A 14,577-nucleotide genomic window follows, 5' to 3' on the forward strand; every position below is an offset into this window, starting at 1 on the left:
CCTGTCCCATAACACATTTCCTTGTGTGAACACTTTAATGAGAGTTCCACTAAATAAGGCAGAGAAAAGTTCAAGAGCCTTTCTAAGACTTTGCAATACCATGCATGGTACTGGAATATTGCTGACTTCCTTGCTGTGGCTAACCAGAAGTGGAATTAGAAGTGGAATTCCTGGCCTATGACTCCATTTCTAATCTGGAAATTCTTATTTTAATAATGTGACATCCCATAAATCACTTAAAAAACAGAATTAGTGGTACACCATTTGAAATAAAATTAAAATAATGACAATATATAAAATTACTAGACTTCTGAAAAACCTGTTTCATCAGCAATGACTGAAATAAAAACTCATGAAAAATAATGAAATGATGGTGTTTTACACACAGATTTATTTTAAAGCTTAACAGGCAATCACAAAGTATTTAATAAAAATAGTTTTAAATACATTTTAAAAGTCTTAAGTAAAGTCTCCGTTTATAATTCTCCCACCTCCACCTCCCAACCAACTGGGACTATAAGCACATGCTTACCACACCTGGCTTAAAGGTGCAGTTTTAATGGCAGGTTTCAGACTTCTTAAGCTACATGATGGCTAATAGCTTAAGGGCTTAAAAAGTGTACATTTATAAAAAAAATGAGGAAATTCACCAAAATGTTTTATAAACATTATAAAGAAACAGCTACTGTATAATGTGGGAGAAAGTCTGATGATCAACTTGGAAAGGGTTAAATCTTGTATTTTATAATATTATTTTACAAAGTTACTATTTCTATAAAATTTTCATTATACATTCTGGTTTCAACTTCCTTATGTGTCACATTCACTAATATCAAAGACAGGTTTGTAAAATATACACATAAAACTATATACATACATAGACATACATAATTCTTTTTTCCCCTTGCATAATGCCTCTTCTTAAGAACATATGTGGTCTAAGGAACAATCAGAGCATAGCAAAATGCTGCCTTAATTGTTTAATTAAATGTTGTGTGTCCACATGCTCTGGAAATGCTGCTTCAGACTTCTGCGCAGCAACATAGCTTCTCTGCAGATCTCCAATCTGCAAAAAATACCAGAATAAGACCATAGAATGAGATCAGAAAAAATGAGTAAGGAAGTAAAAAAGAAAATAAGACATACTATCTGCATGCTATAGAAATTCAACGGGTTTTTTTTTTTTTTTTTAACAAGCCCACAACTAACATCATAACTGAAAGGATTCTTAAAGGCAAATTGCTTAATTAAGCAAAAAGTAGCATAATTTTAGAATTCTAGATTAGAATTCAATTTTGAAAAGTATGTGAGAAAGATAAAATAACCAATTATATAAATAAATTACAGCTGTCTGGTAATGGATTTAGAAACCTATGTCTTCTTTTCCTGTCACTGATTATAAACGTAAAATGAATGACATTTGCATGATTAAACAGCCAGCTCTAGCTAGCTCAGAAAACTTAGGGACAACTATCTGTATGGTATCACAAAAAATATATTCTGATTAGAGATATTACCTTTTAGACAGAAAATGTAAGCAAAAATGACTCTATTTAAGGCATGATAACATGCTTTGACAGGTTTTAAGTGGTGCTGGCACAATAATGTTGGGAAAATACCTGGTTTTAAAAGTTTATAAAGGATGTCTCTGATTTTCAATGACCTTTGTATTAATTCCCAAAGAAAAACATAATACTGCCTGAATGTATCATTTCTATTGATACATAATAACTTTTATTTATGAGGTACATGTGATACTTTGATACAAGCATACAAGGTATAACAATCAAATCAGGGTAACTGGGGTATCTGTCACCTCAAACATTGATCATTTCTTTGTGCTGGGAACATTCTAAATCTTGTAACTATTTTAAAATATACAATAACTTATCATTAATTATAATCTGAGTATATTTTGATTCATGAATACATTCCAGAAGAGCTTTTTGGTATATATACACAAAATCTAGATCAACTCTGGTAGATTTTTGGTAACAATATATATGTATTAAAACAGAAATTAAGCTTCCTTTTTAGAATCACAGCACTTCTTTCTAATATACTATTTTCTCTTATGGAAGTGTAGCCTTTTGCTTAAAGAAGATGTCTCATTCGAGTTATATATTACTAAAATGTGATGCTATTCCTGAAGGTAACCCAGCCTTCTGGGAGGTTTAACTAACTAAGCAGTAGCACAGTGCAGTGGGAATCTGGACGTCACTGGGAGCTGGGTGTGAATCTGAAACCCACCACTGCCACAGGACACAGAAGTCTTTTAACATCTATAAGCCTTGGGTTCCATTAGAAACTAAGCTGCATCAGGTGCCAAAAACAGGGCCTGGTATATCGCAGAGGCTCAATAAACAGAACATCAGTCATGAAAAAATGAGTGATGAAGGCAGGGTAGTTGGGAGAATTAGAGAAGGTATGTAAAGCACCTAGAACACTGGCTGGTACCTACAGGTGCTCAAGAATTACAACTTATGAATGATAGCTTATGTTATTTTCAATACAGAAATGACAGTGTGGATGACTTCATATTTATGCTATGAAAAATAACATCTTTTTAAATATCTTGTGGTCTATCAAGACTCTAATTTACATCACAAATATTTTTAGCCATTTCCTTATTCTCAAAACAGACTCACCTTCCAAGTACAAGCTAGTTATTAGATGTCTTTTGCTTGTTTTCTTATTGTTAAAAATGGCATGTGGTTACTTTTAGCTTTTGGATATTAACTGACATGCAACACAGTATTAAGTTTTATTTCCTCCATGTTCTTCATAGCTAAGATAGCTTTAATATTAGAATATCCCTAATTGTACAGCAATTGTGCCAGAAACTTGGTGGCAATATGATCTACAAATAATACACAGAACTTTGTTGCTGTAAAAGCCAATAACTAAATACTTCCCAGGCAAGGAGTTATTGAGTACTTCTTCAATAACTAAATGCCATATTTCAAAACATAAAATAATTATATAATCTATAATGGTGTTTAGCCAAAATTAAAAGTTTTAAAAACTGCTCCTTGAAGTAAAGATAGATATGTATATATAAATATGTAATTAAGAGTTTTAAAAAGCCATTTGCTTCAGGAAGATGAGGTTAGAATTTCCTTATTTATTTGTACTTTTTTTAAAACCAAGAAAGAAAAAGAACAGAGCAGATGATAAATTAATAAAGAAAGAGAATACCTTATCAGAGATTGTTGCAAAATTAAAATGCGGTTCATACATATGGGGTGATAAAGATGATGCAGTTTGTAACAGTGCCCTTGCCTGTGTATAAAAATAAAGAAAAACCAAAGGCATGTAAACATATATCAGCACTGTATTTGTGATTTTTTAAAAAGAATTATTTATCTATGGCAGGACTTCAATAAACATGAGCCTGTGATAAATACAGACAACATTCCTCTTGAAATACAATGACTTACTGAAATACAATTAACTACTGATACCTTGCCAAAATTATGTTAATAATAAATGCTTCACAAGACAGAGTAAATAAGAGAATTGAAAATTCAGAGTACACTTAAAGTTATCTGGGAACCAATGTTCTCACAGAGTTTATATTTCAGTATGACATACAAATTGAAATACAATCTTCTCAATACTACAACTTTCTTCTTAATCTAGTTTTTACTGATGTTGATTGATTAAGCAGGCTCGAATTACCTGTTCTTTAACGTAATAACAACCAAAAAAAACCATTGTAAATTTCAACGCCCAAAATTCTGTGCTGGATGACTGAGCAAGTATTTAATACAGTGCTAAACAGTTTTGTTAGTGAAGCAGCAATTGAATATGACATGCTTTCTTTCTCTCAGATACTCAAAATAGAGCATTCACATTATTTTTTGTGATCATAGGACCATAAAATGCAGAGACCACTGAGTAGCATGAGATGCTTTTGCAATCATTAATACCACAAATTCGGCATTACAAGCTGCTAACAACCCCTCAACTTGTAGCTAAATCTTAAACTTCTATCCATGACCCTGAAGACAAGTTTGTATACCTTTTTAATGGAAAACAAAATGGTATCAGTTCATATAGAATGACAGATATAATTTTTCAGAACAAAATGGAGTTATATTATGAAATCTTTCACCAAAACATTTCAAGTCAACGGCATGCTAGAGAAACTACAATAAGGAGGAAAAGAAAATCACCGACATGTGAACAGAGAAAAGTCACAAAAATCACTTGTTTCATCATATGAATATATGCAAATTTCCTGACAAAACAAGTGTTCATTTTTAGTCTGTAAACTAAAAATCCATCTTATTTATCTTGGGAGAATTTATGCAATAAAGGTAACGTGCAATGACCTTTCTTTCCTTGTTGTTGTTAAAAGTTTATCACTGTGCTTAGAACACCAGGCTGATGTTCTGGCATGCTGTTCCCCATGTCTGTGACCTTCGGTAAAGTTACTTACCCTCCTCAAGCCTCTGTTTCTTTATCTCCAAAGTGGGGAATGTAATAATATTTGCTCTTGATTGCCACTAATATTATATGAACGTATTTAGTATTTTAAACCTTTTGTTTTACATATATTATTATAAAAATACAATTTATTAAGCATCTACCATGTGCTCCATGCTTCTACTGTGCCAAGTGTATGATCTAATCCTCAGAAAAAAGACCTCAGGTCACTACTGTTACACTCTATTTTATGTGTTGTCCATTCATTCCACAAATATTGACTGAGTGTTTACCACGTGGCTGGCACTGTTTCTGATGCTGAGAATAGAACAGTTACATGACAGGTACAGTCCCTCTTTTCATGCAGCTGACATTCTACATCCTACACATAAATATGAAAGTATCTGATAAAGTGGTAAATACCGTGAAGAAAAAAAGTAAGAGATGTGATAGCACCCAAGGGCTTTTTCAGACTGATGGGGGGAGATGACCTTTCTAAGGAGCTGGCATTTAATCTAAGACCTGAATGACAAAAAGAAATTTGTCATTCCAAGATCTGAAGGAAGAACACTCGAAAGGCCCCAAAGGAAGACGGAGCACTGTCCGTCTACAGAGCAGCAAGGCAGTGATATGTCTGCCAGCCAGCAGGAAAGAAGGAGTGGCAAAAGGTGTGGTCTGAGAGGGAGCCAGCGGCGAGGTCACATGGTGCCTCACAGGCCATAGTCACGGTTTCAAGTCCAGATTTTACTCCAAGTTGAAGGAGAAGACACTAGAGGATTTTAAGCAAAGTAATATTAAACAGTCTTGGTTTTAAACAAATCTCTCAGGTTGTTCTGAGAAGAGTGTATCACAGAGTACACTTACTTGCTGATGTAAGTGGAAACAAAAAGACCAGGAGGAGGCTCTCATAGCAGCCCATGCAAGAGATAAGAGCATTTTGAAGAAGGGTCATGGGCCCAGATTGTAATGGGACTCTAAGGTCAGAATGACAGGGCTTGCTGAATATGATGTGGGTGCAGGTATGGCAGGGGGAAGCGATAAAAAAAGAAAGGTTTTGGGGTGGCTCCAAGGATTCTGGCCTGAGCAGCTATGCAGTGGACAGGGGATGGTGACTGGTGGAACAGTCCACTAAGATAGGGAAGACTGGGTGGGCGGCGCAGATTTGTCCTAATAAAATCAAACATTCTATTTTGGACTCAGAATGGTTAAGTAACTTGTCCCAAGGTCACACAGCTAATACGCAACAGAGCTGGAATTCAGATCCACACCTGTCAGATTCTAGAGCCCATTTTAAAATAATATACAGTGTAACGCTTCCACACATGACAGCTTTGCTCTGAAGAAAGGAGACTGCCCAGCGTGCCACTGCCAGTTCACTGACCTGTTCAACGTGGCCCTTCCGCATCTCCAGCACAGCCAGGTTGTTGTAGGCCTCGGCGTGGTGGTTGTTGTTGACCAGAGCCAGCCTGAAGCACTGATGGGCCAAATTCGTGTCTCCTATTCCCTGCAAAAGAAAGCCCTTATTCACACCCAGGGGTCCATTTACTTCCTCCTCCCTTCTTTCCTCATGGATATCTCTTCTGCCACCAGGCAAAAGGCATGAAGTACCATATGTCAATGTGAATCCTATGTAGGTAGATTTAACCTGAGAATATAAAATGAGCCATAGTTCTAGAAACTTCTTAATTGCCCCATAAGACTACAACCAAACATGAATTTAGGATAATTCCTGAAAATTTCTTCAAACTAACTTTTTTTTGTTTGTTTTGAGACAGGGTCTCACACTTTGTCACCCAGGCTGGAGTGCAGTACTATGATCACAGCTCCCTGCAGCCTTGACCTCCTTGGCCTAAGTGATCTTCTTGCCTCAGCCCTCAGAGTAGCTGGGACTACAGGTGTGCACTACCACACCCAGCTAGTTTTTAAAGTTTTTTTTAGAGACAGGGTCCCACTGTGTTGCCCAGGGTGGTCTCAAACTCCTGGGCTCAAGCAATTCTCCTGCCTCAGCCTCCCAAAATGCAGGGATTATAGGCATGAGCCACTGTGTCCGGCTCAAACAAACCTTCTGTAACAGAAATTATATCAGAAAGACAACATACCACAGCTACATGTCCCAAGTTGTACCAGACATCTGCTGCCTCTTCTTCATTTTCAGCCAAAGAAAGGGCACGTTCAAATGAGGTCAGAGTCATATCATACTGCTGGGCATAGAAGCAACACAGCCCCAGATTGTTAAAAAGCTGGCAGTTATAAATGCCCATCTGCAGCAGTCGCCTTTTCAAAAAAGAACACACAAATTTTGATGTCAAATCAACTTTATAAGTTTTGACACACACACACACACACACACACACACACATACACACACATATATATATATATATATATATGTATTTACATAGTTAAAATTAATTCATCTTGTGATTTTTGATACTCCTAAGAATATAAATACAATGTGTTATGGTAAATGAAAAAAATGTGTAAAGCAAATACAAACACCTATCTTTTATAATGGTACTAGTCATGCGGAATGCATCTAGAGACAAACAACTGATCTAAGTTTTTTCCCCAAATGCTTTGTTAGAGAATCAAATAAGAAATAGTCACTAAAAGTAAAGCCCTCACACTTTAGCTTTATAAAGCTTTGGTGCCCAAAGAGTAAACTCCTAAAACCTTCTAATCTAATTTGAGGAATGTGTTTAGCATTAGCCTCTATGTTTTCAGCCGAGTCGGGGCCCGTTTTTGGCTCGCTGTACTTGTGCTTCAGCTATGTCTACTGACCTCCAACGAGCTTCCCCTGAGGAAGACGAGCCCATCAGTGGGTCCTTACATGATGCACTTGGCCTTCACACGGCAGCTCAAGAGCCCCATTTGCTTCTATGCATCATTAATCCCACAGGACAAAGGACTAGAGAGTTCAAATAAGCAAATGAAAATCCAGCCCAGCTGCTGTGAGAAACCCATGACCCACTTTGGGAGTTAGGGAGTAGAGTCAGCTGCATGTGCAGAGAATAGCATTCTTATTGTTACATTTTATGCCTCTAACACATATTTGGAAAGAACTCTTGTCAGCTGCCAGTCATCTCTTTGTATATTACCCAAGGGCTAAGAGGAAATCATAATTTAAAATTTAACTTCAGAAGTCATATGTAGGAAGAAATAAGTACTTAAAAGAGAATCAGTGAAAATTATTTATTTAGACCAAAAAAGTATTTGGACAAAAATTGACAATGCTGCACAAAACAGGTGATTCTGTTTCAGGTCCTCATCAAGGTTCAGAACATAGGGCCAAATGCTCTTTGCAAATCTTTTCACCTTTCAATTTCAGTGTCTTTATGTTTAATGATATTAATGGAGGCAATGATGATGAGAAGTTTTAAGCAACTATTAAACTGTTATTGGTTGGTGACAAAATGGCTAACGCATACAATGACAATGGGTAAACTCAGTCAGTTATCCAGTGTGTTTCTGCAAGATGCCAGACATCTGCATGTTTCCAAATTATTGGATATCAATTCAATGCTCATAATACATCTGGGTGCTGAAATTTTTAGTTACATAAAAGCATGATATATCTTATTCCTTATTTCTTATCCTATATCTTATTTCTCTATAATTTCATTCCATCTTTGTTATTGTTTTATCAATATCTCACAAGAAAGTAGTTCTGTGAATTGGATGTGAAGTGCACCTGTAAAACCGGAGAGCTATTTCTGGCTGATCAGAATAGAAGTGGTTGCTTCCAATGCATGCAATGGCTTCCACATGAGTATTGTCTTGTTTCAAAACTTCTTTGTAGTATTCGGCTGCTGATGACATATTGTTCATTTCCTATTCTCCATCAAGACAGAAGAGGAATATTTTATTAATATTGAACAAGAGATTGTTTTTTTCAGACTGATTTAAGTCCATTCATTCAACAAGTATTTATTGAGAGGCTACCATAGCCAGACTCCATTCTAGACCCTGGGGATATAATCTGAACAAAAAGAGAAAGTCATTGCCCTCAAGGAGGTGCCATCTGGTATGAAAGGCAAGCAAATAAGTAACATGAGAGAAGGTTAAGTGCTGTGAAGAAAAACAGCAGGATAAGGGGAGAGAGAGAGAGAGACAGAGACAGAGACAGAGAGCAGGGAAGGTGTGCTTCAGAAGGGGTGATGGAAGGGGCCACTGCAGAGGAGGTGCTATTTGAAGAGACCTGAATGAAGTGAAGGATCAAGCCCTGAGCATATCTGGCGGAAGCTCACCCTGGACAGAGGGAAGAGCAATGTATGAGCCTGAGAGGGGAACGTGCTTGTCACATATGAAGAATCACACGAAGGTAAATGAGGCTAGAAAGAGGCAAAGTGACACAAAAGGAGATCAGAGGCAGCCAGGACTTTGTCAGTCATGGTGAGAACTTCAGATTTTTTTTTCCAGTTGAGAGAAAGCCATTAGGAGAGGAATAACAATCATATTTGCATTTTGAAAGAATAGCTTGACCGCTGCATGCTAGACATATCAAAATAGGGAAGAGTAGTAGGAGGAAGAACAAGAGTCCAGCAACCTAGACCAAGCTTAGAAACACATATACAATTTAAAACTAAATAAACCTTCTATAGTTATTATAGATTCTTTCCAAAATACTGATCATCATAAATACATGCATCTAATGTTAAAAATAAATGTTATATTTCTCAAGTCCACCTCCAAGGCCCAGTTCAGGCTCCACGTCCTTCATGAAGATTTCCCTAATGCCTTCACTTCACATAGCTCTCTTCTGCCTCTGAACTTACTTGGCATTTATCATATGAACTTGTTCTCACTAGAGAAGGACTCAAACTTTTTAAATCATATCAAATATAACAGACGCTACTGATTGTAAGAAGCACCATACAGTGCTTTTTTAAACAGAATTTTTATTTGATCCTCACTGATATTTAGACATTCATACACAGATTGTAACACAGAGCACTCTTTTGCATACTTCATATAAAGTACATATACATAAGCAAATAAATTAAATATAGTACTCCTCTTTTACAGAAGTATCAAATTCTTCTGAATCCCTTTTTGACTTGGTTATCAATGGCCGGGTGTTTCCACATAGTATTGTTCTATGCAATGATGATACAGCATTTCTTTTGAATTGACAAACAGTAATTGTAAATAGTTATGAGGTACAATGTGATGGCTTCATATATGTATATATTGTGAAGTGAGAAAATCTGTCTAATTAACATATATTACCTCACATACTTATCATTTCTTTGTAATAAGAACATTTAAAATCCACTTTTTAATATTTCTTAAAAGTGTGCTCCACTATTGTCTCCAGGATTTTCTTCCAAGCTATGGACAGACATTCTGCTATGCTGATGCCTGTGTTTTCTTCGTCTTACCAGTAGGTGTCAACAAAAGCTTTCAGGCAACAATCAGTGGTAATTACCAGGTTCACCATGCTCCCAAAAGTAATTACCCAAGTTTCCATGTAAGCAGACTATGGCAACTACATGGCAACTGCCACTTGGCCACAAAAATCAAAAGATGCTATCCATTTTAAGATGTACCTCAACTTCAGAGATGTTAAAATGTGAAAATAAATGTGTTTTTAGAATCCATGAAATATGGTATATTCCATTAGAGCACGATCATATGGTATGCCATTCCTTAGCACAAAATTTAGCACTTCTGGAAACTGAAAAGTAACAAGAATTAAACAACACTAAAAAAAATTCTTAACTTCTCATGTTTCCATTAGAACAGAGGTTCTCAATCGTTTTGGTGTCAGATTCCTTTTAAACTGTTAAAAAAAATTGCTGAGAAGAAGTTGTTTTGTTTATGTAAGTTATATAGATTAATATTAGAAACTGAAACTGAGATATCTTTAAACGTTTACTTATTATTTACTTAATAATATTTACTTATTAACATGTTCACATACATATTTTTATGAAAAATAATAGGCTCTCTTAAGTGGAGAAAGTCTGTAGGTTGTACAGCCATGTGAGTTACACGGTGGATTAGTCTGTTTAACCCAGAGAGAGAAGGTTGTTAAGCCATTTTGAGCATAGATTTAAAGCCACAAGCTCCACTTCTGCTTTTATCTGTAATCAAGCTATTTTGTACCCTTACAAAAGGGTACAAAAATTCAAAGTAAAAGCTCCGTACCAAATTTTAGTAGGCGGAGGCTCTATTAATAGTTTCTTGAGTATTGTTCAGGAAATTTTGTTCGTATACATATGGGTGTGCATACTTTAACCATAAACAGAATCATTCTATACATTCTAATACATGGTTTATTTTTTCACTCTCAGTGTCTTGACTCTTTCCCTACCAAAACCAAAAGCTTTACTTTATATTTTTAAATAATACTTCTGCATAGTGTTCCATCAATATATACACCATAATTTATTTAACCAGTCCCTTTTTGATCAAGCGTATGTTTCCTTTTTTTAACCAAAAAACATTCTATAAAACCATCTTTGAACATATCTTTGTAAACTTGTATGAAAATATCCTTAAGGAAAATTCCTAGAAGTAATATTACCAGATCAAAGAGCATACACATTTTAAAATAACATCAATAACTGCAAACACCTTCCAAATATTCATACATGGAGCTTGTTTCCCTACACCCTTGACAACCCTATATATAACAGAACTTCTTCATCTCTGCTAATCTGAATGAGTGAAAAATGGTTTATCAGTGTTGTTTTAGTTTTTTTAGATCTTTACTTATGATAGTCGTCAGGCATTTAACACATCAGATATTATTTACATTTCTCTTTCTGTGAACTGCCAATTCATCTATTTGTCTGTTCTTCTATCCCATCCTATCTTTTGTCTTTCCACTATCATGTGTATGGGAGTCTTGGGAACAAGACTCCTGAACACAGGAGAGCTGGAGGCTGAGGGGTAGCTCAAGAATATCTGAGCACTGACTGTGTTCTCATTCCAGATGATACAAGCCTGTGCTAATGTTGGCCATAGTTCAAAAACACAGAAAGGCTCAGTGTTTATAAACATTCTCTTCAGAGGAAAAGTATAGATGGCTTATTTAAGTTCTTCCAGGTAGGTGTCACCAAGCCCTAAGTACAAAAAGGAGGTGGTATAGTCAATGACTCATCCCTGGGGTGATTTTACTTTCATGGAGAGGGTGAATGGCTACTGTGCAGGCTAACAGGAAACAAGAGCCCAACGAAAAGCCACACTATGACATGGAAACACCTCATTTCTGTGTTCACATTCTTGACTAAACAGATGAGAATTTGTGTGTGGGCGGGGGGAGGTGTAAATCTCCCATTTTTAGCAAATTTTTAAGCAATGTATAGTTTGAGGAAATCAAAAGCAGTCTTTTTGTCTGTCCTAGATATGGCAAATATTATCCCTGTTTGATATTTTTACCTTTGTTTTGTTGTATATTGGTTTGGTTTCTATTTTTGTTTTTGCCATATCGAAAATTTAATGTTTACATTCTCAAATTTATTGATCTTCCCTATTATAAGGCTTTTTGACTTTGTGTCATGATTAGAAAAATCTTCCTCATTCCAATTTATACAAATAATTCATCTGTATTTTCTTCTGAAACTTTCATTTTTTGAAATTTTAAATCTTTGAAGTTTTAAATCTGGCAGTAATGAATAGTATACATATTCACTTATCCGGCTCTATTTTTAAACGATTTATTAAATAATCAACTAATGCTTAATAAGCCATCTCTATCACATGTTAAATTTTCATATATATGAACACACACGGACTCTATTTTGGTTCTTTACTCCTTTATCAGAAGAGTTTAAATTCTACTCATTCTAGAATATATTTTATTAATGTAGACTTAAAATAACATTTTCAAGTATACAAATGCCGCTTCAAATATATAATAAATTTGGTATTGAGGGATTTTTACAGTGGTTATTTCTTATCCAATTTATAAAATGTAGACACAAAATGTGGATTTTTAAATTTGTTAAAATAAAATTGAATAACTTAAGAAAAGGAATGCTACAGTAGTTTCAAATTTTGTTCTGCATCAGAATTACCTAGTGAGCTTGCTAAAAATACAGACGCCTGAGTCCCACCTTCTGGGACTTCTGATTCAGAGGAAGAGGAGGGGTCATAATTCCCATGTACTCCCAAGGTAATTTCATATACCGTAAAGTTTGAAGACCCCTAGAATAATATTTCCAGAGTAAGGTTTTTAATTGCAAATGCCTTTCAACAAAGAACGGCTAAAGTTAAGGCCTGTCTTTGAAATGAACAAACAAAATACCTCAAGAAAAACTGAAACCACCAATGAAGAAATTTGGCAAGGATAAATCAACTTAAACAGTGAACAATAAGCAGTTCAACATATTCATCTTAAAATAGACAATATTTAAAAGATACACTACAGCAATGAAAGACAAATAAAAAGAAGAAAACATAAAGGAATGGAATCCTTCCAGGGACAAGCATGATGTAAAAAACAGAAACCCTAAAGGCATACACAGTGCAGGCTGCAATGCTAAAACCAATTTACCAATTAACTGGAAATCTTTTGTCACATAAAGAGAAAAAGAAAACACTGGAAAAGGGAAATTAACTATGTAAATTCAAGGCAAAAGACTGAAATACTGCCACCAACTATTTCAAGTCTGTGTTTAGTGTGTGATCACTCTATTTGTGCATGATTGTCCCTACAACTAGGATGCTTTCTTCTCCACTCCTTTCTTCCTTCAAGTGTAAGTCAGCTTAGAGCAGGGAAAGGTTGAGAAAATGAATCTGCTCCAGAGCTACTCCCTATCACAGCCACAGCAACACTGACTCTAACAGAGGCTTGGAAGGAATTCTTCCTATCAGCAACCACAAAATAAAGATGTGACAGTTCTCTAGCTCTTTCTGCTAGCACTTCCTGCCTAAGAAAAGAAGGGCAAAAGGGCTGAAATGAGCAGAAGACAAGGGCCAGAGCTCCAACTGCACTGGCATAGTCACCACCAGAACAAGCATGAATTCCACTAGTTAAACTTGGTAGTCAAAGTTTTATTTATACTCAATTTGGAGTCCAGAGTATTTTTATAGAATGATCAAAGTCTTCTATTTATACATTTACAAAAATTACATTTCAAAAGGAAATCATAGTTTTTCTAGACAATATTAAAATACTTTTATTTAAAAAGTAACACATGTTTACTATGGAAAATCTGGAAAATACAGAAAGTATAAAAAAATCATTCATATAGTATCACCTAGATATAGCAGCTATTAATATATTCCATTCTTTTCTAACAAAATTATTTCAAAATATCATACCTAGCATTTTTAAGGAACTTCAAGAAAACAGAGATGTTTCTGTTCAATATTATATTGGAAGTCCTAAGCAATAAAATATCGGTTTTTTGTTTCTTTTTTTTTTTTTGAGACAAAGTCTCATACTGTCACCCAGCCCAGGATGTAGTGCAGTGGTGCGATCTCGGCTCACTGCAAACTCTGCCTAATGGGTTCAAGCAATTCTCCTGCCTCAGACTCCCAAGTAGCTGGGACTACAGGCATGTGCCACCACACCCAGTTGATTTTTAAAAAATATTTTTAGCAGAGAAGGGGTTTCACCATGTTGGCCAGGATGGTCTCGATCTCCTGACCTCGTGATCCACCCACCTTAGCTTCCTGAAGTGCTGGGATTACAGTCGTGAGCCACCACACCTGGCCAAGATATCTTTTTAAAAGTGGCAAAATAATTGAAAGGAAGAGATGAAACCACCTGTATTTGCAAATGATGATTGTTTTGTTTACTTAGAATATCTAAGAAGATCTATGAACAAGATCTTAAAATTTAAAGAGTTGTTAGTATCAAAAAAACTTTTAAAAAGTAATATATTCCTATCCACCAGAAATGATCAAATAGAAAATAAAAGAGAAAAAAATAAGGATACCATTCATAGTTATACCTAGGAATACATCTGCATAGAAAAAAGTTAATATAGCAGGCCTGAGACCACTATTCTTAGAAAGGACTGTATCTGGGAATTTGGCTGGTTCTCTACATTGATATGAAACTTTCCCCAAATGAGTAGAAGCTTGCTACACCTAACCTGTTTGTATAAACAGTGTGGTTTGTACTGAATGCCTGTTTACTTGTTGGAGTCTTTGCTATGTGATAAACAGTGTGTGATTATATGACCAGCA

The 14,577-nt window shown here is 35.5% G+C and overlaps 1 protein-coding gene across 1 annotated transcript in view; it reads right to left on the reverse strand.

The window, feature by feature from the left end:
* Positions 1 to 371: 371 nt before the first annotated feature.
* Positions 372 to 14,577, reverse strand: part of TTC8 (tetratricopeptide repeat domain 8) — a 53,396-nt gene continuing 39,190 nt past the window's right edge. The window contains exons 10-14 of the mRNA XM_003940909.3: positions 8,123 to 8,262; positions 6,531 to 6,705; positions 5,813 to 5,935; positions 3,199 to 3,282; positions 372 to 1,066 (exon numbers count right to left, since the gene is read on the reverse strand). Coding sequence (XP_003940958.1) covers positions 950 to 1,066; positions 3,199 to 3,282; positions 5,813 to 5,935; positions 6,531 to 6,705; positions 8,123 to 8,262 — 639 coding nt within the window. The 3' untranslated portion in view covers positions 372 to 949. The remainder of the gene's footprint in view (positions 1,067 to 3,198; positions 3,283 to 5,812; positions 5,936 to 6,530; positions 6,706 to 8,122; positions 8,263 to 14,577) is intronic.

The sequence above is a fragment of the Saimiri boliviensis genome, chromosome 2, assembly GCF_048565385.1.
Source record: "Saimiri boliviensis isolate mSaiBol1 chromosome 2, mSaiBol1.pri, whole genome shotgun sequence".
In the NCBI taxonomy this organism is placed as follows: domain Eukaryota; kingdom Metazoa; phylum Chordata; class Mammalia; order Primates; family Cebidae; genus Saimiri; species Saimiri boliviensis.